We start from the raw sequence: 24,116 nt of genomic DNA, 5'->3' as shown, positions 1-24,116 counted from the left end.
CACATGTAACTCGAAAGAGCGCTCAGGCGAATAACCACACACGAAAGTGACCGGGCTCAGTTGTTATGCAATCAAAATTTAAATCGAACTTTTTTCAAACATCGAAGCCCGCATTAGTTTGCAAAATGGAAGAATCAGAAGAACTGTGATGCTGATAGTTCAAAAACAAAAGTTATTCTTCATTTCGGAGGCATTTAGCGCGTCCTTTATATGGGTTTGAGGTTTCAACCCACCCTAATAGAAAACACGCAAACAATAATTTTACAAGATCAAACAATAAATAAATACCGTACAAATCGGCAGCTTCAGAGTTGCCCTGTCATGGCAAACTTCTGGTAAATTTTGTAACATGCTCAGATAGAATGCGATCCTTATCGACCATCTCACGCCACTCTCTAATTCCTGAGATTAGCAATTACGTAATCACAGTTCAGACCAGATCAGGGCGCACTAGGGCGTAATCCGCCGGTATAACCTGCTGATCGTCTACTTCGATCTTCCAATATCAAACAGGCAAATAACTGTACTAATGATACATAATGATATCATATAATCAGACTATAATATTGTTTGTGACAGCTTCAAATTCGTGATACTTTATTTGGCAAATTTTCTGAAACTTTTAGCTCAAACTCTGCTGAGCTGTTGTTTTGAACATTTGCATGCATATTACAAGATAGACATGCCTTTCATACTAATCAGATATATAACGTTTTTTGGAACTCTTTGTTATTACCAGATTAAAACAACACAGCGATCTTGATAACATTTTATTATCGAAATAAACAAGTAGATATCTTCTTGAGCCACATGCTGTTGTGTTTATCGCTCGACATTCTGCTAGCCCTCGCCTGTTTACCACCACTGAGGAGAGGACCAAAGCTTTGTGCACGCTTTTAGGTCACTTTTTTTTTTATTAATCCGTTTGCAGCGCAACAGTGACAATGCTGAAGTTAAGCAATACATGAAAGCAGTACGCGGAATTTGATAGGAACTGATGTACAGCACAATTCTTTATTGTTATTATATGAAGAGATGGATATACAATATAGATGACGAGCGTGGCGCTTGTTTTGTGGGACCTGTTAAAGTTTTCATTACTCTCTTTCCTATTCTTTGCTTGTGTGTAAATGTTACTGTCGCAGCTGCACCTTTCTACTTTTGTTCTGTGAGTGAAGTAAGTGAATGAATGCCATAATGGCTCGTGACGTTTTTGTCGTTGTTATTGTTGTTATTATCGCGTCAAAGAGTATGATACTCTTTATCGTGATCGTCTTATTTTTTTCTGCTTTTACTATATTTGTTTAGTTGTTGCGTTTGCGCCTGCCTAAGCGCGCGATATGACCCGTGGAGGACACTTATACTATGGTCTTGTATGCTTGCGTTTACAATAACTGCATGCTTGATTTACCCCATTCCTTCCTCCAAAACATGGCTTATTTTCCCATGTGTGTTCGTATAGGAATATACGCATATTATATATATATATATATATACGTTACTTTTTGTATTCATTATATAATAGTAATTAATTCATAGCAATATTAATAGTAATAATATGTTCTGGTTGTTAATGGTATTGTTTATCTTCATATTAATCTGTATATGATGAGTGGCTTGCTTGCCCATCTTAGGACGCGTTTCAAAATTGATCTTTTTTTCTCTCGCTCATTATGTTCCTGTGTGTGTGTGTGTGTGTGTGCGTGTGGTGTATGTGTGTGCGTGTGTGTGCGTGTGGTGCGTGTGTGTGCGTGTGTGTGTGTGTGTGTGTGTGTGTGTGTGTGTGTGTGTGTGTGTGTGTGTGTGTGTGTGTGTGTGTGTGTGTGTGTGTGTGTGTGTGTGTGTGTGTGTGTGTGTGTGTGTGTGTGTGTGTGTGTGTGTGTGTGTGTGTGTGTGTGTGTGTGTGTGTGTGTGTGTGTGTGTGTGTGTGTGTGTGTGTGTGTGTGTGTGTGTGTGTGTGTGTGTGTGGTGTGCATTTAACCTTTTTCTTTGCTATTTTTTCGACTGTCATTGTCCGTCGTGCATTATAATGTTTATATGATACTTCTGTTGTTTTCATTATTATATGATGAATGTCAAACTTAATTAAGTTTGCTTTCTTTGCCTGCCTAATATTAGTAATGACTTTTCAGGTTATTACTCTATTTTCGGTTGCAGTTTTTCACATTTTCGACAAAATCATCAAACATCTCCTTACCGCCCGCCCTAATAATATATTGTGTTTCACAAGCGTTTACGCTGTATTACGTTGACTCGTCACTGAGTGATCAATAGTCGTTTGTCGAATATGATGGCACTGCAAGGGAAAGCAGTTTGCACCTCGTTATTGTTGAAAACAAAAACCGTTCTTTGTACTCCGACAAACAAGCAAGGTAGGACAGATCGTAACAGTAATTATTTGATTTGTTGAAATTAAATTATTTGACATAGAATATCTATTATATATTATGGATAGCGAATAGATACACGCACAATGATATAAATCAGCTAATTATTAATTGGACGTAACCAAACGCTTACAATATGTCCTTTCTGGGAACCAACCGTGGCTTGGTGTACCGTTGCCAAAGCCACCCTTCACCGAGGGGGCGCTCTTAAGGAATAGTTCGACATATCGATTGCCCATGTGCGCATTATTACGGCTCATCGCCTCCTGGGCATCACGATGAGATGCGAACTCAACATCGCATTCGCCTGAGGGTCGGCCCGAAGCATCAACGATAAAGCGGACATCGATTGGTCGGATGGGTTCAAAGAACTGATAGACATTTTCATCACTGGCCTTGTACGGAAGTCCCCTCATATGCACGAAATGGCCCCCGACCGGCCCTACGCCAAATCCACCGGGACCTCCACCATTACGGCTTCCGTGACCCCCACTGTGACCATGACCTCCCCCGCCACTGCGGAAGCCGGTGTTTGTTCCTCCATAACCGTAATCATCATAGTCGTTAGAATAATAACCGCCTGGAAATAGTGAAGTAATTCATGAAGAACAACAAATATTAGAGGTAAGCGCACTTTTTTCTTAGTACTGGGAAGAGCAATGACATTTAATTGTATGGGATAAGTCGGTATTGTACGAATCTATTCTAGAGCAAAGAATTCTAAAGAAAGACGAAAGTTTTGTGAACATTTTCCCATCTAATACTGTCATTATGGTGTGAAAGCTAGTTCTCGGCTGTAATATCCTGGGACTAACTGAACAATAAAAAATTATATGCTTTCGTTTTTCGCGTTGGTTTAGCTTTGTATTTCTTATTTTTAGCTTAACATTTATTGTTCGACTGAGCTTGTGCTCGATTACCTATGTACTAGATGGCCAACAGAGAGTTCTGGCAGACTTTTTCCTTTTTGATTTGGTTAGCAATAATCACCACTGCCTATAGCGAATAAACAAGGACAAGTACAATAATCAGTTAGAGAGTTTAAAAATGGCTGTACGTTCATCTACTCCCTTTTTTATAAATGTTATGGAAAATTTCCATGGCGAGTTAATAGGAATTCCGCAAATTCATTCATAATATATAATAATAATATAACAAACATACACACAATTGTAATTTAACGATGGAATGATGTTTTAGTAACAAAAGAAAGAGGTTTGTTGCCGTTTTCCTTCGTCACTGCCAAACATTACATCTCTATTTTTCGTATTTTTTATTATTCTTTTATTATTTAGTTTTTTTTGCATTTTTTATTTGGTTTTATTTTTGAATTTTGAATTTCAAAAAAAAATAGTGAAAAAACTTGACAATGTTTCTACAAGCTGTTATTGACAGATCATTGGATAAACGAAACAGTGTAGCATCCTTCATCAGTGTCACCCATTAGATAAAACTTGTGTACTGTAAATACACAATGATATTGAACGATATTGTAACGCTTATTATATTATAGGTTTATCAATGGTTATAAAGGTATTTATAATACTAGCTGGACATAATCTGTAAACTGTGTCATCGTCATGTAGTCACTGTTATTGTCGTTAGCAGACAATATAAATTCCCACGTCATGTTAGACGCAATTTATAGTTAGAAGAGTCAATAGAAAACTAATAGTTAATTTTCTATGTTTAGACCTGTCGCCCGGTTAAATATTCCCCTAGTCTCTTGCCGGATAAAATTATTGTGCCCTCGGCTCAATGTCGCGTTACCCTCGTCTACGCTGCCCCATTTACGCTGCTCCCGCAAAGAAACAACAAAGAGACAAAATACAGAGCAGACTAGCGAAACATCGATCGAGCAAAGGAGCGTAAGGTAGAGAGTACAGGTTATAATAACCGAAGCGGTTCTGTACTAAATAAGATAAAAATGATATGCGCATACATATACTTATACGCGCAAGATAACAGAAATATTACCGAGGCACAGACAACTAATCAATCTGTGTTACACTAGTCTACAAATAAATGCAAGGCGCTTTCTCCCTTTGGAAAATTAAATTTTCAAACGGCTGATTCTATTCCAATTCTAAGCTCGTTTCGTTTGCAAGTTTGGAATTAGATAGTGACGATAAAGTTCCGCGAACGAGAAGTCCGACTCCTGCTTCTTAAATTAGGACGTTGAGTCCCTTTAGCTACGCAGGAAAGCTTATATAATTTTTATTAAATTTTGTTAATTAGAAAAGAAAGGGGAGGGATATCTCTGTGTCGTTGTCATTTCAGTATTTTTCTACAATGTAACTACAAAAAGAGGACCCTAATTGATGGTGCGCTCATCTAAATGGCTTACTCAGAAGACGTCTAAATAAATCCGTCGAATAATACCTTAATAGAAACAACATTTCGTCTAACGGCTGACTACTGAACAACCGGCAAAATTTAACCTAACGTTTACGCCGGGGTTGCGAAACCAGTCTCTACGCAGACAGGTTCATGTGTCAGCTAATAATACATTTTCTAGCTACATCTGGAGCTAAAATCGGACCTGTCAAACAGTCGACTTACCATGATGTCCTTGTCCATTTCCATGGTGTCCCTTATTGCCCACCGAGGGACTGCTCTTGAGGAACAACTCAACGTAGCGTGTGCCCATGTGCGCATTATTTTTGACCATAGCGTCAGTCGCATCTCTATGTGTAGCGAACTCGACATCGCATTCGCCCGAGGGTCGACCTCCAACCTCATACACAAATTGAATGCTGATGGGGCGAAGCGGTGAGAAAAAATCGTAGACATCCGCTTCTGTTGCTTTGTAGGGGATGCCACGCATGTGCACCAAATGACCGTGACCATGAGTGTGGCCGCCAGCACCAAACGCCGAGCCGGACTTCCCTCCCCGACTGCGTCCGCCTCCGTATCCGTAATCGTCGTAACCTGCTGACACAAAGCACACAGAGATAGAGAAATAGCCAATAGTACTCAGCGACTGAGATACTCCTTCAGCTGTTTAATAAAAATAATAAATTCTCTCAGATACGTGCCAATTCAATAAAAAAACAACTATCTCAAATATTAGAATGTAACCCAGACGCCTGTCTTCCACGACAAAAACCCTTCTTTCCTCTTCGGTATTTTGAGGAACAGCCGAATTCAATGAATCACGACGCGTGCTTTTTTAAGAGCATTAAAGCTTCTAGTTAAAGTTTTGCTAGGATGCTGGAAGTGAAAGTTGCGGTAGGAACTATCGAGCGTTGATAAAAAGCGTCGCTTACCTCCTCCATAGCCATCATCACGAGGTCGCGGCGGTGGGGGTCCTCTGCCCATCATGCGATCGTAGGGACCTGGTCGTCCGCCACGAGGAGCCGGGCCACCAAAATTACGCCCGCCGAAACCTTGTGTAAAGGGTCGCATTGAGGCATTCAAAGAGCTCTCCATCTCACTCAGACTGGATTTAAAAATCTCGATATACCTGTAGTGAATTGACATTAAGGTAACGAAACATTAACGGTTATGCTGTATTCTGACATACGAAATATAAGGAACGTCTGCAGTGAGGCTGAATATAAGCTGGCACATGTAAAATACACGTGCGATTTACATGTGCATCCTCTTATCTATGAAAGCATATTAATCTGAAAACTAAATAGAACTTCCTTTATTCTCATATAAGCAGTCCGATATTTTTACATTGCATCATTAATTTATCTAGTGCAACACAATGTTATTTTCAAAAAACTTATGATAAATGATACCAGATTTCGCACTAGCGTAGCCTGCGTGTCGTGCATCACACACATCTGAGAAAAAAAGTATATATATGGTCTTATATAATTTTATATTCACAACTGATCCACTAACAGAATTGCTCTTTTACCATGATGGTCACTTTGCAAAGGCAAAAAAATTATCACCATTCGAGTTCCAACATCAGATATGAAAACGAAATAAATTTTGAAAGCAATCAAATTCAAAACCGAATATGTGCTCCAAACTCACAGGTAGTTGTCTCAATTTCACCAAAAAAATAAAACCAAGCACCAAATCCTTACGATTTTGTAGTTCTAAAAATGCGTCTGTGAACAGCATGCGTATGTAATTGTCACGCATTCCATTGATATTTTAGTTAGCGCTAATTTTGTGAAACTTCCTTAAATGATTCTCGTAAATATCGTTGAAAAGTATCCACGGCCTCATTACTGATACCTACGCCAGTCTTTACCGTCATACATTTACGAGACAGCAACAACAACGGCAACGTGTTAGATGCTTTTTAGACATTTTTACCATGGACCGTCCTCCCGTTCCGCTCACACGACATCGCTAAAATAGCCCTACCTGAGCCGGCATGCTGTACCAGCCGGTGACGCTTCGCTGCGAGTCGTTTACTACGCCCACACCTGGACATAGTACCTGGCTCGGGACTGTTGTGGCAATACCAGTACGAAAGCACCGCGCCTCCCCCGGCGATGCCAATTAAATTTCTCCCCTTCCAGTCTGCCAGAAGATCCATCATTTCTGTTGCTGTCTGTAACCGCTGTCTCTCGTTCAACCCGTGCGACCTTCAACAAACCCACCAAGCCACCTCGGATTGGCCTATCCCAAAACACCTGATAATTATTGGTTAGTGGACGCACACTTCGATCTACTTGTCGATTGTTGTCTGGCGTTCGCCTTGCGTTACGGCTTCTTCAACCAATCTTCACCACACCCTACGACCAAGAATCCTTCGTGTCATGAGCTACCGTATAGAGCAAACCCCGCTGTCAGTCAGCTAGTCAGAGCGTGGTAGACTTGACGCTAGAGAACGTCTCTCTACCAGACGGTGCAAGAGGAACGCCAGGTTCTCACCGTTCCTCGTCGCTCTGTTCCCACTTCTTTTTCCCGTTCTTCGATGATCTTCATTCGATCTTCACGCGTTCACAAACACGTACAGCATGCAAACACACATACACCACACGCAGTTTCCCGTTTCGCCCATCTGTCTCACAGGTGGCGCGGCGCGTCGCCTGTCGCGATATCTATGACGACGAGGTCGAGACCCTAGCCTTTTTACCCTGTAGCGAGATCCCTGGTTACCGAATAGTGCTAAAGATGTAGCTGTTGCTCCCGTTGTTCGACGTTCCGCCACCGATTCCATTTTGTTGCTCTCTCTAGTTTCACCTATTGAAACCTAACCTTCTTGCTCAGAAAATCAACCATAGCTGGCGCCACGTGTCACATCATCAAATCACCCATCGATTACGAAGCGGTATGATCAATTATTTTACCCTGTTAGTCTCATAATGTCTCATTTGTTTGCCCGGAAGTGGGGCCGAGATACCCTGCCTTGCATTTCTCCATATGTTGTTTTCTCGACGCTCGCCAACTAGTCTACCCACCTGTGCCCGATACGCTCTTTGTGCTTTTCGAGAGCCTTCTCGGCTGCCTCCTTCGTTGCGAACTGAACGTATGCATCGCCCGCTGTCCTCCCATTGAAATCCACCGGAATGACTATACCATTCGCCACTATTTCCAACCCTACAACAGCAAACCCAACAAGTCACAAACAACCACAATAAGACAACCTGTCTGTTACCACCAGCCGACCCATTTTTCAGCCCAGTGGCTGCAGTTAATCGAGCCCCAGAGCTCGATAGTGTTGATTCTCGAGCGAGTCTCGAATAGCAATTCTTGCTAGACTTCTCTTGCTCGTTTGATTTTTCGCGCTATCAGCGTACCATCGACAAGCAGAAATCTTTCAGTTGTCTTTTTATGTCGATAAAGCTCGTCGCCAATAGAACCAGCAGAAGAAGCCGACATCATTTGGCGGGAAATTCAAACTTCGCAGTTTCAAACACAACTAAAGCTTTAAAAATAATTCTCAATTTTCGTCCCGGTCTATTGAAGTTCGAACGTATTCGAATACGATCGTTTGGATAAATCTATAATGATTAAAAATGTCTTTGTATGTCAGGCCAAAACGACAGCAAGATAACGTTATTAAATCCCAATGCCTTACATAGTTTTGCGTTTAATGAACTTCGTGAGTTGTACGTGGTATTTTGTTATTGTCTCTTGAACCTATTTTCTAGTTGAAACGGTACAAAATCTTAAATTTGAAACTTCAACGTGAGTATAGCACCATAAGACCACCAATATCAATAATTCCCCTTCCTCGAAGTCATTTACAGTTCGACTAGCCCTAGGCTGGAGAGCTTCCAGTGCAATAAGAACGTTTAGGTTCAAAACTGGGCGTAAACACGCGGCTTGTTTTGTGCTAGGTGCCGCCAGTCGTTAGAATGCGTTTGAATGTCAAGGGGTAACCGGACGCTTAACTTGAAACATCTACTTAATATTCTCTACAACACAGAAGTGAAAAATCTGTCGCACATTGGTTTGACTAATGTCGAAGATTTAATGCAAGATTCAGTAAATAATTTCCTCATGATCCCTTAGTAAGATGAGCATCGTTTGTAGTCATTACACCCATGACAGGCACGTAGTCTGATAACAACAAGTTGATCCTTCTACCAATAAAAAGGCTCATCAAAGAGGTGATTTCCAAAAGTTGTGTCTCGGTATACTTGTCCCGTTTGCTGCTTTACCATGCTGATTCCATTACCTGGTAGAAAGTTCGTATTTAAACCAGTCCCTGGAAATTCTAGTTGAATTAGGTTCAGTAAAAGGAACGAAGTAACACGCAAGAATAGTTCGCATGCATCTTTTGAACCACTACGCACTTATCCCCAGATAGAGATGCCCCTTACTGAGGTCCCTCGATATCTTTCGGATTATCCACTTGCGCATGACGAAAAACCATCCCACAGTAGCCGAGCTAAAGATGAATTTCAAGTTTGAAAAATACAACTGAAAGAGTAGCTGGATTTGACTTAATCGAATTTCCAACAAAGTAAGTGTTAAAAGAATACTTCGATTCACGGTAATGCACATGGACAACTCCTCTTTAAACATGGCATAGAAGGATCTTGGAAAGAATCGAAGGACTCTCAGTTTAATTACCTAGTGATATTTTACATTACTTAACAATTTTATAATTAATCTACGGGCAATACTATTGCGCTTTGAACTTTTATAAAATCTATTCTCCCACAAAATGTTTCCCGTTTTTTCCTTATAACAGCACGTTTGCCCCATCTAGTTGTAATCTTAGCTATCCATTATTTGCATGCACAGCGCCCTAAGGTCGCGTTACTTTTATCAAAATTCTTAATACTAAGACCTTACTGAATTTGCCTCCACTAATGAACAGCTGATTTTTCCGTTTCAGAACATGCTTAATGTCGATAGGGGTATGGCTAAATTCAATCGTATGTTAGTCATGATCCAACAATCAATTGAATCTCCTTGTCCGAGTGTGACACATTGCACCTGATAGGTCCATAATGGCGTCAGACAACGCCACTAGGTAGTTTCGCCAGGTAATGATATTCAGTTTAGTAAACAAGTCCTAAACCACACCGAATCCTACGGTGTGCAGAAGCTCGCATTTGCATGGACGCTCGACAGGTTATCGCCTCTGAGAATCTCGATTACCATTAGGTGATATGGTTCGCTTGAAATAGCTGGCATTCTCTACGCACCATCAATAATCAAAGCTACTCCAACAATAACGCAAACAGCTCAACCAGTTCCTCATAGGTGCACAATTGCGGAACGATACACGTCAAGAAGATTGTTGTAACAAGCTCAGCAGAGTCTTTTTCGTGGAATTTAGTGGGAAATGTAGTGGTGGCGATCTTTACGCAGGGAATAAAAGTGGTGTTTACTTTATGAAACACCGACTATGTAGTAACACCAGGGAATGTGTTATAATCAGATGCACTTACCAGAGAAGAAATTAGCGATTTCTTCTTTTGAACAGCCGAACGGAATGCCGCGGAGGCGCACTATACCCTCATCAAGCGCATTCGACGAATTTTTCTTAACACACCAGTCCATTTCGGCACGCTTCGCGCGAAACACCTCAATGTACCTGAAGTTTATAGCAGTTCCCTCAGTTCCTGAGCTGATATATTTAGACTTCCAGATATACCAAGTTGCCAAATTAAAGCACCACTTATAAGATCAACTGTGCGCTTATAAAACGTTGAAACGAACAAAGTGGGCCCGAGATTTTTCACTGAACAGACACACCCTTAGAAGATAATCTCTCTAGGTATTTAAGGTGAAACTGCGGGTACCTTTTGAGGGTAAACAGAGCAAAATCGACTAAGGAGCTTTTTCTGTTCTTCATAATCTATCTAGAACGCAGTCTTTCTTATTGCTATAGTGTATTTGTGTTTCTACTTTTCGTATGCTTTTATCCTTACCGGCTGCCCATATTTTCGTTACTTTTCTTGAGTGCATTCTCAACATCTTCCTCGGCAACGAGTTCCACGTAAGCTTCACCGGACGCCCGACCATCACGAGTGTATGTAAAGTGAACACCCTCCTTCCCACCTAGGATGTGCATGAGAATACGTAGAAATCATAACAATGGGCAAGACAAGTTCAACATCTTAAAACAAACTTTCGTTTGACATTAACGAGGGCAGGCTATAAGCGGTCTTACTTCCGTGTATATTTTATAGGCCAGGCAAAACTGAACATTACCAGAGAAGAATAACCGATGAATAGCCCGATTGAAGAAACAAGAACTGTGCAGGAGATCAGAGCCTTTATGCTGTTCTTTCGAGTTCAGGGAAGGTACACTTAATTCTTAGAGCAGAAAAATATGTAGTATAACGTTTGAGATCTAAGCGCTAAAATAATACAGGAAGATACTGACTGAACGACAAAACCTAAGGTTGCAGCTAAAAAAGGACCGATCATGCTAGCCCAATATTGTCTATTACAAATTTATAGTAGTATTAATAATGCATCTTATTTTAATTATTTTTGCTTAGATACCAGAACGAGATGGTTGTGACCACTCGGTATGAGATTGCTTACGAACGCTTTAGTATGTCACGTACGACCTGGATAAACGAGCATGTCTACAACACGCACCTATACCTCTTAAGACGAGTGAGTATTCCAGGTGACTCGGTGTATCACAAAGTACACCAATCCCCTTAACATCGCCACTTAATACAGAACATTTCACTATACGAAAACGCATTACGTTTGCTGGAACCCTCGTGACTGAACCAATAACTTTTCTTAGCCTTTCTTCTAAGCGATTTTCTAAATGTGTCGCAATTGACCATTTATCTTTGTATTTTCATTTCTTAAAAATATAGCAATCGATAAATACCATTTTTCTTACCGCATGACGCAAACATAGTTATCTCAACGGCGTTGTGAAATTTAGAACTTTCGGAAAACCCTCTTAATATTTAAACATAAGCTTTCCGGACGTAGCGTTTATACCATTAAGTTGTATCCTTGAGGCAAGCCCGACCATCAAAAAATAATCAGCCATGTATATATATATTGCGTGTTGTGAGACAGATTGCAATACTGCATATTAAGTTTTAGATGTTATGTTTTAGCGATAATGCCTCGATGTCTTCTACACCATCGCCATTTCATTTGCTTAAGCTATCATCACTGTCTTAGTTATATTTAGTGATAATTTTATCACCTGTCCACGCTGTTATTATATCTGTTAAATACTTCGTTATCATTGTATCTGGATCAACGCCTACCCGAAACGTTTACATCGCAGCCAAGAAAGTTGATTACTTCGTCAACAGTAGCGCTCCATGGCATACCCCGAAGACGCACAATCGTATCCAAATTCTCGCCGGTCTCAGACATTTTAAGCAGATTTTTCCGGCCGTATCTCCGTCTCAAAATACGTAAATGTGGAGGTCACTGTAAATAGACTGAAACGCAGAAACTGGTGATTAATCGTTAGACGATACTCCCGTCAGTAAAGGTACTATTACGCAATACATTATTTGCCATAGAACTGTTCATCATTAAAACATTGACTATTCGCATAAAATGCTATACCACCCACCACTGGTAACCTATTAAAGCCAATATAGCTATTTATATGAAATCTTTCAATTCAGTGTTAATGAAGGCTGTTACGTTTCATTGTCAATTGTCTCAACAACGTGCGTAGCTCTTGCTGCTTTCTCCACATTTACATAAAGTTTCACTTCACTGAATAATTTTTGGTGGTCTTATATAACCTACCCAACCTCAATGGCTACCATTAGGGTTCATTAAACATTACCAACACTTAAAACTCCGTAAATATGAAACTATTAGAGAACTACCGTATTGAGTATTAAGCCTTGTCCACATCCAAAAGCACATATGAATGCTTTTCTTTCAGGCAAATTTTCATTGCCAGCAGCAATTTAATCTCGTACTTTGTTTGACCCTTACAGATAATATCGCTTGGGCTAGTAAGACGTTCCTTAACTTACAGCTTCGCAGTTGTTTAGCAGGAGATCCGGCCAGCAGAACTCCGACCATCCAGATCATATATGCAGAACCCGAAAACCGGCTTACAGAAGGGCGGAGGCCGCTAAACAAGCAAGTCCATAAAGCTAAACATAAATAATGCAATGCGTTCACCCCATGACCCCCAGCGCTGTCCAACTTAATTTCTGCCGACTTCGACCGCAACAGGATCGGCTATAAGGAATCACCATCTACGCGGTACAGCCACAGTTGGTGTTTTTCCGAACTATAAATGGAAAACTAACGTAAAGTGCAGCTGATCAACTGATGGCCCTAGGTGTCTGCAGTGATACTACCTGCAAACCCAGTACTAATTTAAAATATTCATATAAAAAGAGGGTCTATAAGGAACATAGGCCCGTCAAAAATTTCGTCAAACTCGACCAAGCTTTAGAAAGGCGCCACCCGACACGGTTTGCCGCAGGTCGTCCGCCATGCGAATCATCATGGTGACTGCCGTCTAAAAGGCTTAAATACTTGGAGACTCCAGTCTCCAAAAAGCAGCCAAAAAGTCAGTAAGTGTCACTTATAAGGCATTAGCGAACGGTACGTGTAGGAGTGACATAGGTGCGGTGTACCTCCCCACTATACGATGCGGGTGGCACGACCACGATGTCCCTTGAGGCGTTGGCCGAACCGAAAAACCAAACGTTCAACAGAGCTCTTTAATATGAACACGTTGGGTTGACGACTGCTATCAATAACACTACTGCAGAGATAGGCGCACCAAGCAAAAAATTATCGGGTGGTTCGCCTTCAGCCCTCGACCTCACAATAGCGAAACGAAAAATACCGATATGCTGACGTATCGTGCTGCTCAGGCGATGATATTTTTTGTACCAGCATCTTAGCCAAATATATCCATGTATAGGCCTACGCCGACGGCAAAACTATGGATGATGGAACTGCGCTGAAATTTTAGTCATATTCACAGTTCGTGAAAAATCACTAACGTACACAGGTATTCGAACAAGTCAACTGTGTCCATAAAAAACTTACAGGAAATCAGAAAGGTAGCGTCGATAGGTGCTAAAACGGTGGTCACTCAAACTAGCAGCGTGCTATCAAACACACAACTACAGTGGTCCCCGAAAGAGACGCCGTACGCGCCAGCCACTCGGCACCAGACGCCCGGATGTGCCCGTCGCCTAAAGCCACTTTTCCCGTTAGGATATCAGAATGCGGCGCTTGATTTTATAAAAATAAAGAAATCACCTTCAGGCTGAAGCATGCGTTCATATACTAAACAACGAAAATCACAGGAAATAGGTAAAATTTGACGAAAATTTCCTAAACCATGCGAGCAGTTTCCGGGTGCACTTGTGGCCGACGGCGTAAATTCCAATCCCTTACACTTTGGGCCGAGGCAGGTTGGCGAATAAGCGCAAAACAGTTGTCTGGTTACAAGTGTGGGTGCTCGGAACATAAAAAAATACAGCTACGAAGAAAGAAGGACTTCTGTTACTCGAGAAAATTTCGCTTTGTGCTAGGTGTTTTTTGCAGGCCGTGCAGGCAAATTCTAAGTAGTGAATTTCTCTTGTTTTTGGTTGAGTGTGCCGTAGGCCATAGGTGATAACCCCTGAGACAACATGAGCTTCATCTTGTAAGTGGAGACCGACAAACAGAATGCACACTGCAGGCACCAGCAGCTGCTGGAACTGTAAACTTTCGAACGTGAATAAACAAATGGAATTGTTCTGTGTCCGAAATTAAAACAACTAATATTTCACTCATAACTTGAACGATGTTGCGATACGATAGGAATAAGTTATGTTTCATTTAGACTAGGGACTAAACAATGGAAAAGTTTTTCTCTTAGGAAAAAGGGTAGAAAATATTTTGCAATTTCATAAAACGTATGTCATGCGAAATCATCTGAAAGATGAGAGAAAATGAGTGGGCGTTATTGTTTAAGCCATAAGAACATTATTGTGTGAATGAATCCTGAGATTTGGTCGCTTGCAAAGCTACAAGACGCATCCATAACTAATAAGGGTTTTTCTCTTTGGGGTAAAATGATTGACAGCCTAGCCGTTTTCAGTATGCAGATACTTGAAATGATCAGAGAAAATTAGAACTAAGGCTGTTCGAAATTCTAATGTACCTTCTATTTTTCACACATTGCAGTCTTTACTATGGTTGTAGAACAGTGAAAAAACCACCAAAGGCCTATCTACTTATCAATAGTTTGTCAATTTAGTCACATTATTTAATTGGTACTGTTATTAAAGCAGTTGAACATTTTAGTAATAGGTGAGCGAATTCTGGGGGAGGCATGGTTTCGGTCGTGAATACGATTACTATCAACATGTTCATATATTACCATTGTGTTTGCCTTTCGACTTTTTCTACGTAGTGATACTACGCGGAGTACGGCCGTATAGTTGTACAAATAAAGTAAAGGAATATTTTTTTGCCTTCATTTGCATGGCATTTTCATGATGGCAAAGTGACTCATAGGTCTTAATTTTACCACAGAACCATATAGTCTGGTTGAATACAAAACAAGGCGAACGGATACGAGCGTTGGCTAAGCGAGTCACATTTGATTTTCATTAGTGGAAAATAACTGACACAGGAAAGTAGTGAAAAAGCATTCCATAATGTTGTACGTGTTTTGTAATGTAATGTTTTTCCAGCGAGTTAATTTTTCATTGATTTTTTCGACGAAAGTCGGAATGTGGGCGTATCTTAACGCGGCTAGTTTTTGACAATTCAGATATTCATGATTTATTCATTGATCAAACGACTGTTTGAATCATCAAACATTTTTTGTATTGACATTTTAACAGTCGTTTTTTTAAGCTGCAACGTCTACCTGAATTGGTATCGATCGTGCCAATAGACGAATACCAAAAGGAAACACGATTCCGGTAAACATTCCGGGAAGTCACAGCCGGTCGTGGGTCATATCTGTTTTTGAGTGACATAACTTGCAAGATGACGCCAGAAATTGTGCCGATCTGAAGTATATATTTTGCTATTTGCAATGAAGTTCCATTGTGATACATGCCAAACATTCCTGTTTATAAAATACATAAAACTAGATGTTTCTGGGTCGCAGCCTTCATCTGTATAGACTAGATCTACCTACGTGCCAATTGTAATAATGTCAGGACTCATTAGAAACTGAACATACGGTGCAGTAGGAATTACCGCATATAACATTGCAGGACTACTGGCATTTCAAAGGCAAAATTACTCATGAACCATAACAATAAGGATCAAGTAACAGTGATGTTTGTTAGAAAGTGCTATAGATAGTGCTCTGTAAAGGCGTAGCCTAGTTATATTCTTTGCAAACAAGCACCTTTATCAATATTCTATTATCAAACCATAATAAAGCCAATATTCACTTAAAGAAAGAATTAGCATCGCAAGCATTGGCTTCTCTCACATTTCTAAATTTTGGAAGTGAGGCACAAAGGGGAGGGGAAGTGAGTTCGTCGTAGGTGTACTCCGAATAAATAAACCTGCAATGTTTTTCACATACGTTTGCAATCCCTGAAGTCGTATCATTTTCACGTCCTTAAGAGAACTTGCTCACAAATTTTTGTATAGAAGTCCAACCGACAGCGGTGTCACACCGAGTAGGTCTGTCTGTCGTGTCGAACTATAATATATATATATATATATATGTAAAAGACAGTGCGTGTAAAAATGCTCGGTTTTGCAAAACAAAGTATTGTCCGGGCTGTTTACACCAATCATCTCAGCAGGTGCCCTGGATGGGCAGTTACATTTAACTTGTAGTAGATAAGTGATATAATCTCAAAGAGTTATTGAACTCCTTTGAACGCTGTATTGTCCGACATTATCTGTTGCAATCGATGACAAACTACGCACTATGGGTGAGTAATTCGGCTGTTTGTAAAGTTCATGGAAAGCAATCTCGTTTCAATCCATGTCGATTTAACAATTTCTGTCTTGAATGAGATTATGGCTGCACGCACTTATGTAAACAGGGCTTATGATACAAAATGTCGGACCGGTGTTTCTATCTTTTTAGAGGTCTACACATACAGATGTAGGGTCCCAGATTGTAATTTATAAATTATGACGCGGTGAGCCCCAAAAAAAAGAAAAAAGGATCTTTAGCACTTCATTTCTTGACTGCTATCTAACTGTTAATACAAGTATCTCCATTAAGTTTACCGTCTATTCGAGAACTCTATAGTCCGGAGACAGTTTTAACTGTACAAGAGTCGCAGTTTATTTTTGGGTTAAAAGAATTGTTATAATTGTGCGCAAATGAGATGTACTTAAAGATTAAGTCAATCAAATGTCTTGGTTGTTAAGAAAATTCGTCCGCATTTTGACGCAAAGCCAGTCTCGGTAACTATCACGAAATCTTGCAAATCGTTCTAGGGGTAGGCAAAAATGCCACTAAGTAGAGTGGCTCAAGAAGCAGGGTCGCTCTTAGTCGAAGTTTGTCACGTAGAACAAACTAGCAAGTACGTGTGGCTCCTTGGAGGACTTCATGTGTATCCTTCGTATGTTATATATAGCATAAGCATGATGTGCGAATAGTCGATATGCGCACGACCGAAACATGTTGAATGATGACGTATAAAATGCTACTGAGTCGCATAATATGGCCACTCTAATTATGCTTAGTGCCAAACTACTAATATAGTCGTAGTAAATCTTCTGCTTGGATAGCTATTGCTAGATCACTGAGCCTTAAGTTAGCCTAAGATGGCTGCTTCATAACGTATTCATAACAAAACTATGTTTCCTTTGAATTTTTCAGCGGTGGACGTTCTTCAAAGACTTTTAAACCGAAGAAACATATACCAGAAGGAACGCACCAGTATGAGTTGATGAAGCAAGCGGCGGCTACGCTTGGAAGTGGAAACCTTCGTTTGGCTGTTATGTTGCCCGAAGGTGAAGATCTCAATGAATGGGTGAGTTTGTAATAGAGTAGCGAACGCAAACCGATGAATTCGGTGATTCAAATAATGAAGTCCGCGACACCTGAAGATATTTAACTGTGAAGTTTTCGATTGCTTCATTTTACTATTCGTAATCGTACTAAATATTCGTAAAATGGTACGTACAGCATCACGGACTCTATGAAGGCGCGAGCCGCCACCTCGCTCTGTATTTCGTACACAATGAAGATGTATGGAATTGGAGTTTCATTGGGCTCAGCTTGTATTCAAAGGTTATCATCAATTTAAACTCTTGTCTTTAAACTGATAAATAATAGATTGAACAAGGTCTAAAATGCAGCGAGATCAGGTTTATATTTATCCGTTTGTCCATTACACGGTCTTAATTGCAGCGTTTAGCCACGTTTGGGGGCCGCTTCAGCAGTTTAGTACCAAGCTGCTCACTAGGAGAAGAAGGTTCTACAGATTAACTATAGTGTCTAATAATAAATCTATTATTGAAAAGAAACCCCTATGAAGACACCCCCGGTCGTGTAGCTGCCTTTTAAACGGCCTGGAAACTTCATTGAACATTAACTAGACTCACCAACTGAACTCCAGGAGCCTTAGGATGCTAAGATGCAATTTCCTTGAAAGTATCTGTAGTAAAAGTCCTTCCGACGAGATACGGACCGCATGATTTAATGTACTATAGATAGAAAACACCCGCTGCGAGTCAATTAGTTAGAGATAATATCAGAAAAAATTTTCGTCTGATCTGCCATCTCATACGGAAACATTTATAATTATCACAAACTAGCACGAATTGTGTGTAGAGCGGGTCCACCGATTCACGAACGTGACAGAAAGTCTACTGCTGTTTCTGCTAAAGAAGCAGATTTCATCCACAATTTTTTAGCAGCCCTTCCAAATATGACTACCCTTTCACTTTTCTATATATGTCTAGTCTCTCTGCTACAATGAATAATATATCCACATTATTTTATCATTAAGTTCTGCTGTCTATCCTTTTTTTTGCATCGATTAGGTGGCCGTAAATACAGTAGATTTCTTCAACCAAATTAACATGCTGTATGGAACTATCACGGAGTTTTGTCGGGAAGACACATGTCCCATAATGTCGGCAGGTCCGAAATATGAGTATCACTGGGCAGATGGAACCACGGTAAAGAAACCTATCAAATGCTCTGCTCCCCGGTATATCGACTACCTAATGACCTGGGTACGTATAGTAGAGATCTGAAAATGGCACGGTACGTTCTCAAGTGTAATATTGTTTGACTAAATATTGAGTGTTCTAATGTCCTCAGTGAATTCAATTACAATTTTAAAGAAGAACACATAAACGGATCGAGCTGAATTTAATTTGGTCTTGATGCTGAGTGCCTCCTGTTTGTGCACGAGGCACAGCTTCGGGCACGCAGGAGAAGCTAAGCATATAACATTTAATACGACAGCTTGAAGCATCCGTGAGCAAGTAAATCGAGCACTGCTTGAATATTGCTATTATTACCCTGCTGAAATCAAGCGACGCCACACATGTTTAGAGCGTCGATAGGGGTCACATAAGGCTCTCCAGCAGACCCCGGTAATGATTAGGTATTAATGCTAACGCTAATGGGCATATATACGATCCGCAGAGGGCTTCTACAAATCTAATTGCTCTGTCAACGTAAATCGCACCATTTGTGGACACAATTGGAAGGTGTTCGAATTCGATTATTATTAGGGTGAGGCTTTCCCCGCTCTCCATATTCCCAAACATATTTCCTAGGGACACTGGAGTACCTATAAGATGAATATATATATATATATATATATATATATATGAATGAAGAACAAAAGTTGTCTTATGGTACAAAACAAATATACCTACAATTAGGGAAAAGCAAACTTAACTTACTATTTGACATCTATTTAAAGACTCAATGCATTGTCTTTTCTAACTAGTTGCCTTTTAACTTTCGACTCACGTCTTACTTAACTGTAGACCTTTTCCGTCTCTGTAGTTTTTCTTTAATTTCATTTTAGCATAATAATTGTAAATTTCATTGAATGTTTGGATGAATATAGTGCGCTAGATGAATGCGCAGTACCTCACCGTCAGCAAATGTTCAGTCGATGCTAGGTTCTGTACTCCACAGCCACAGAAGCTCATGACAATCTATGTTATTGTTCTGAATGGATCTCACAGGTACAAGATCAGTTGGACGACGAGAGTCTGTTCCCTTCCAAAATCGGGGTCCCTTTTCCTAAAAACTTTCTTTCTATTGCCAAGACAATCCTTAAGCGACTCTTCAGGGTAAGTCAGAACATGATACATGTGTTGATTTTCCATTTGCTACTTTGGGCGGAGACATTACCATTAGGTGTCTGGTTAAAGGACGTAATAGACATGTCGTTGGTCGTAGCTTAAGTACTTCATGTTTAGAGAAATTCAGGAAAACGACGAAGCCATTTTCAAAGTTTTTTTGATACATAGCAATCTAACTATGTCAGTCGCATCTGCTAAGACGTTGGTAACAATTTGTCCTGATGTCTGCGTTGCAGGTTTATGCCCATATCTACCACCAGCACTTTGCTCAGGTTGTCCAGCTGGGTGAAGAGGCCCATTTGAATACATCGTTCAAACATTTTATCTTCTTCGTACAGGAGTTCAGTCTGATCGACCGACGAGAACTGGTTCCACTGCAGGAGCTGATTGATCAGCTTACGACCAGAGACCAAAGAACCCCATTAGAAAATGGTCATAGCACTATTAATACGAGGAAGATACAATAGATATAGAGCAATTGATACGGGGGGTAGAGTGTTCAATCTATTATGTAATGAACGGGGTAGGCATATGATAAGGCGTAAGTTATCATGTGATGGATCGTCGAATCCTGTTGGTACCTATAGCCGTGGTCACGAAGTGAGAAAAAACCCGAACCAGCCTCTATAAGCTACATGCATGCATGTCACGACGTACTGACTATGCTGGAGTTTAGCGTTTCTCTAAATCGTGTTTGCGAAACATCTTAAAATACCCAAATGTCTTTTGCGGTTTCACGGTCATCTTCGATATAGGATCCGCCTGATTTTCAGCCATTTTATCTATATTTATAGTCTTTTGCACTAGCTAGCATAAGTAGGAGATCATTGATCTATTCGAAGGAGCAAATTTTCAAATTTATTTCTAACTATGCTCTTATTGATGACATTAGGCTTTGAATCTAAAAAATGCCGGATCCAAGTTCTGGGCAGATACTATTTCGCGGATCTTCAGAAGTGTTGTATAGCGAGGCACTTTTGTGAAAGATCTTCATGTAGTCTCTGCAACGCCAAACAAATATACAAGGGAAAGGAAAAGGCGTCCGTTTATGACGATAAGGGAAACGACAATCTTGTATACGACTCGGAGTTGACGTACATTAACGTGTCGTTTTGTGAACATGGTAAATTTAACAGAACAAGGTACGGAAGTAGTAGTTACGAGTGAAAATCTCAATCCGTGTGAGACATGAATCATGTGTAGAGATTACTATGTAATTAAGAGCACCGTGGTATTTCATTGTAAATTTAGCTCGAATGGGTAAAGAAGAGAGAGTAGCCAGGAAATTGTGTTTAAAGAACGCATGGAAAAAACGAACGTGGACACATGTCGATGGCGTAAGAACGATCCTGGTACGGTTTTTCGTTAAAAAATATTTTTGTAAATGCGTACTTGGGAAAGGATGGGATATCTTTCTTCCTAAAATTTATGAGGCGATGCCAGTCGAGCGTAAATGATGTAACGAGTACATGTGATAACATCGTTATCAAAAAATGACAAAAATGTAACACATTTGCATGAAAAAAAGTTTAGAATAAGGCACAATCTCTGACTTAAATAGCGTGAAAAGTGACCATTTTGTAACACAAATTAGGACTGAAATCAATAAGCGTTATCGAATAAGTGTTATATGTAAAATGTGATGTGAGGTTTAATAACAATATTGCCGGTGGCTTTGGAGAATTTAAATTCGCAGTAATATAGGTGGGATATAAACGTATATTATAGAAAAACAGACCGTTATTTGGAGCTAATCGAAAGCTACTGTGAGAGAATAGGGTGTGACCTAATAGGAGAAGCAGCATTGGAACGAACCTGCACGTCGTACACTGTAGGTTCAACAAATTTTGACTGTTTTGTAATGATGTTAGAACTCCAAAATACAAACACTAATTGTCAAGCGATTTTAGCTACTCTGAGCAAAGGGGGTCAATAGAAGACGTAACGATGGGCTTTTTTAGGTCTTGTGTCGACCACTGCAGCGATGTGCACCAACCGTTGAAAACAGAAAGAAAATCGTCTCGATGAAGGGAATGTTGAGTGGGCTAGCTGTAGGTTTTCTATGAAGTGTGAGATAATGCTAGAAAAAAACATTTAGATGAAAAAACAAGATTTTCGCCAACCAAGCGCTATCAATTACATATTCTTCGAGGTCGACGATTTTCGTAATCGCCAAAGAGTCACTTTTTGGACAATATTAAATGAGAATAATGATTAATATTGTTAGAAAATGACATTATTATTATAATATTATTATATCAATCTTAAAATTATTATTATTATTATTAATATTCCAGCAGTAAATCAACGTCCTCGTTATGGTGCGAAAGACGCGTACGTACAAATATATACAATACAGAAGCAAATACAGACAGACATCCACATACACACTTGATGTAGACACACCTATACACGTAGATAATTTTTGTGTCTTTTGGAAAAAAGGACGTTCTCAAAGTCGAAGGATGACACAGTGAAGGATTAAGCGGTTTGAAATTGGGATTTTTAGAGAGAGCGCTTCTTAGCCGAGTACTATGAGCTGAGATAGAGGGAAGATTTTTTGTAGTGATACGTCTGTGGACACAATATATACATACATTCATACGATATACTATACACATTTACATATACCACTAATATTAGCAAAGGGAATATTGTAATCACGCGTTTAAAGAGAAGCTGCTGGTGTATGCGAAACGTAAATGGATAAAAGTTTTGTATCAATGTGGGTCCTTTCGTTTTTTCTACCTCCCCACGTGAGTACTAGATGCCCAAATCGAAGTCACACGTGTCAAACTCTACCTATTGTGGTAACGCTTCGACCGGTGCGTGCATTGTGTAAGTGTGAAATAATAACATCGGCTTATGTCAAAGGCGCACGACTCGACGTACACAAATATTATTAAGATGCTACCCTATGCCTTGGCAGCATGTTTTGTTGCTCGTTATCGAGAAGCCGCAGCAAAACCACTCTGAAGTGGAGCAGCAATTTCGTATGGCATTGACGCCCACAAGCGCATCATTTTGTATATAGATATATATGAAGAGCGATTTCTCATCATAATTTTAGCCTCGTCCTTTACACGATTCACGATGCGAGTCACATGTCGACCACCCAACGGCATCCACTTTATAATCTGTCTTAAGTCGACGATGATTTGTTTGTGAATCCGGAGAGGAAACAGTATAAGCAAATAGCAATAAGGTAAAAGTGAACAGGAAATACGTCGATAAGATTCTAAAATACAACAAATGGAGCCGATAGCCATGACCGGACGACAGCATGTTTTGTGTGATCAAATGAATGAATAAATGTGTTGAATAATCGAATGACGTGATGTCTTCCAGTCGTAGTTGTGACCATTGCGTTATAAATAGTAGTAACGGCAGGTGCCGAAGACAATTATCATTGTTATCGTAAACAAAAATAATATTGAAGATAAGAGGTGCACACAGCGTTACGGGGCGCTCACTGAAAGTATTGAGTTTTCGGAGGAATATGCTCAATGTGTATGATGATAGAAATGTGGCTAGCAATAAGGACATACGAATTGGACAAATTCTGCCTAAAAACTTGTTTTTTGCTCGTTATCGATGGGTTACAAATAATAAAGCGTCTGGTTAAATGGATTTGTTTAGTGGGGTGACGTCTTGTGCCACAACTTGGCTACGACTGCTTTATTTTTGCGTCGACCATCATAAAAAATGTAGTTTCAATCTCAAGTAAAATGTATTAAAAACAACATTAGTGCTTTTTATTAGATTTTTGTTACTATTTTTAGAGTTTTAGTTATTCGCATAGCGAAACGTTTGCAACATGACGTTATTGAATCCGGATAAAAACACAAAAGTGTTTGTTACGTTGACCGTTCTCGTGCGTTTTTGTTATTCCATCAAAAGTTTATCTCGTCTTTTCATTACCAACGAACTAGCTGTTCGTCAAAAAAAAACTCCTCGTGCTTCTCTCCATCCAGACTGCGAATGCCTATTTAATATGTCAAAGCTGGTCGGTTTTTGCTGGTGTGGTTCCTGTGGTGGCGACCTCAGCTTATGATCAACAACCCTACTACAGCTAAATAATTTCTCAGAAGGATGATTGTTATTATTACTCATGGTTTACAT

General features: G+C 40.0%; 2 protein-coding genes across 7 annotated transcripts; one reads left to right on the top strand and one right to left on the bottom strand.

Annotated features, from left to right (window-relative positions):
• Positions 1-983: 983 nt before the first annotated feature.
• On the bottom strand, positions 984-12,147 carry glo (heterogeneous nuclear ribonucleoprotein glorund). 4 transcript variants are annotated; one of them, XM_022798455.2, is made up of 8 exons: positions 12,014-12,147; positions 10,694-10,823; positions 10,211-10,356; positions 7,763-7,901; positions 5,657-5,853; positions 4,950-5,321; positions 2,521-2,967; positions 984-2,296 (listed from the first exon to the last, which is right to left on the bottom strand). In XM_022798455.2, the coding sequence occupies exons 1-8, from the start codon at positions 12,123-12,125 to the stop codon at positions 2,268-2,270; spliced, it is 1,572 nt and encodes a 523-aa protein (XP_022654190.1). In that variant the 5' UTR covers positions 12,126-12,147; the 3' UTR covers positions 984-2,267. The 4 variants fall into 4 exon arrangements, with proteins under 4 accessions (XP_022654190.1, XP_022654217.1, XP_022654208.1 ...); XM_022798482.2 differs by having other exon boundaries at positions 2,545-2,967; XM_022798473.2 differs by having other exon boundaries at positions 4,950-5,318.
• Positions 12,148-14,165: 2,018 nt separating this feature from the next.
• Positions 14,166-23,324, top strand: mats (MOB kinase activator-like 1). 3 transcript variants are annotated; one of them, XM_086977093.1, is made up of 5 exons: positions 14,166-14,388; positions 17,539-17,692; positions 18,708-18,902; positions 19,875-19,982; positions 20,231-23,324. In XM_086977093.1, exons 1-5 carry the CDS (start codon positions 14,375-14,377, stop codon positions 20,459-20,461), a joined length of 702 nt encoding a protein of 233 aa, XP_086833219.1. In that variant the 5' UTR covers positions 14,166-14,374; the 3' UTR covers positions 20,462-23,324. The 3 variants fall into 3 exon arrangements, with proteins under 3 accessions (XP_086833219.1, XP_086833221.1, XP_086833220.1); XM_086977094.1 differs by lacking the exon at positions 14,166-14,388 and adding an exon at positions 16,481-16,636; XM_086977095.1 differs by lacking the exon at positions 19,875-19,982.
• The last annotated feature ends 792 nt before the right edge of the window (positions 23,325-24,116 follow it).

The sequence above is a fragment of the Varroa destructor genome, unplaced genomic scaffold, assembly GCF_002443255.2.
Source record: "Varroa destructor unplaced genomic scaffold, Vdes_3.0 BEIS01000001.1, whole genome shotgun sequence".
In the NCBI taxonomy this organism is placed as follows: domain Eukaryota; kingdom Metazoa; phylum Arthropoda; class Arachnida; order Mesostigmata; family Varroidae; genus Varroa; species Varroa destructor.
The sequence above is the reverse complement of the archived record's forward strand: the minus strand, read 5'-3'. Positions and strand labels throughout refer to the sequence as shown.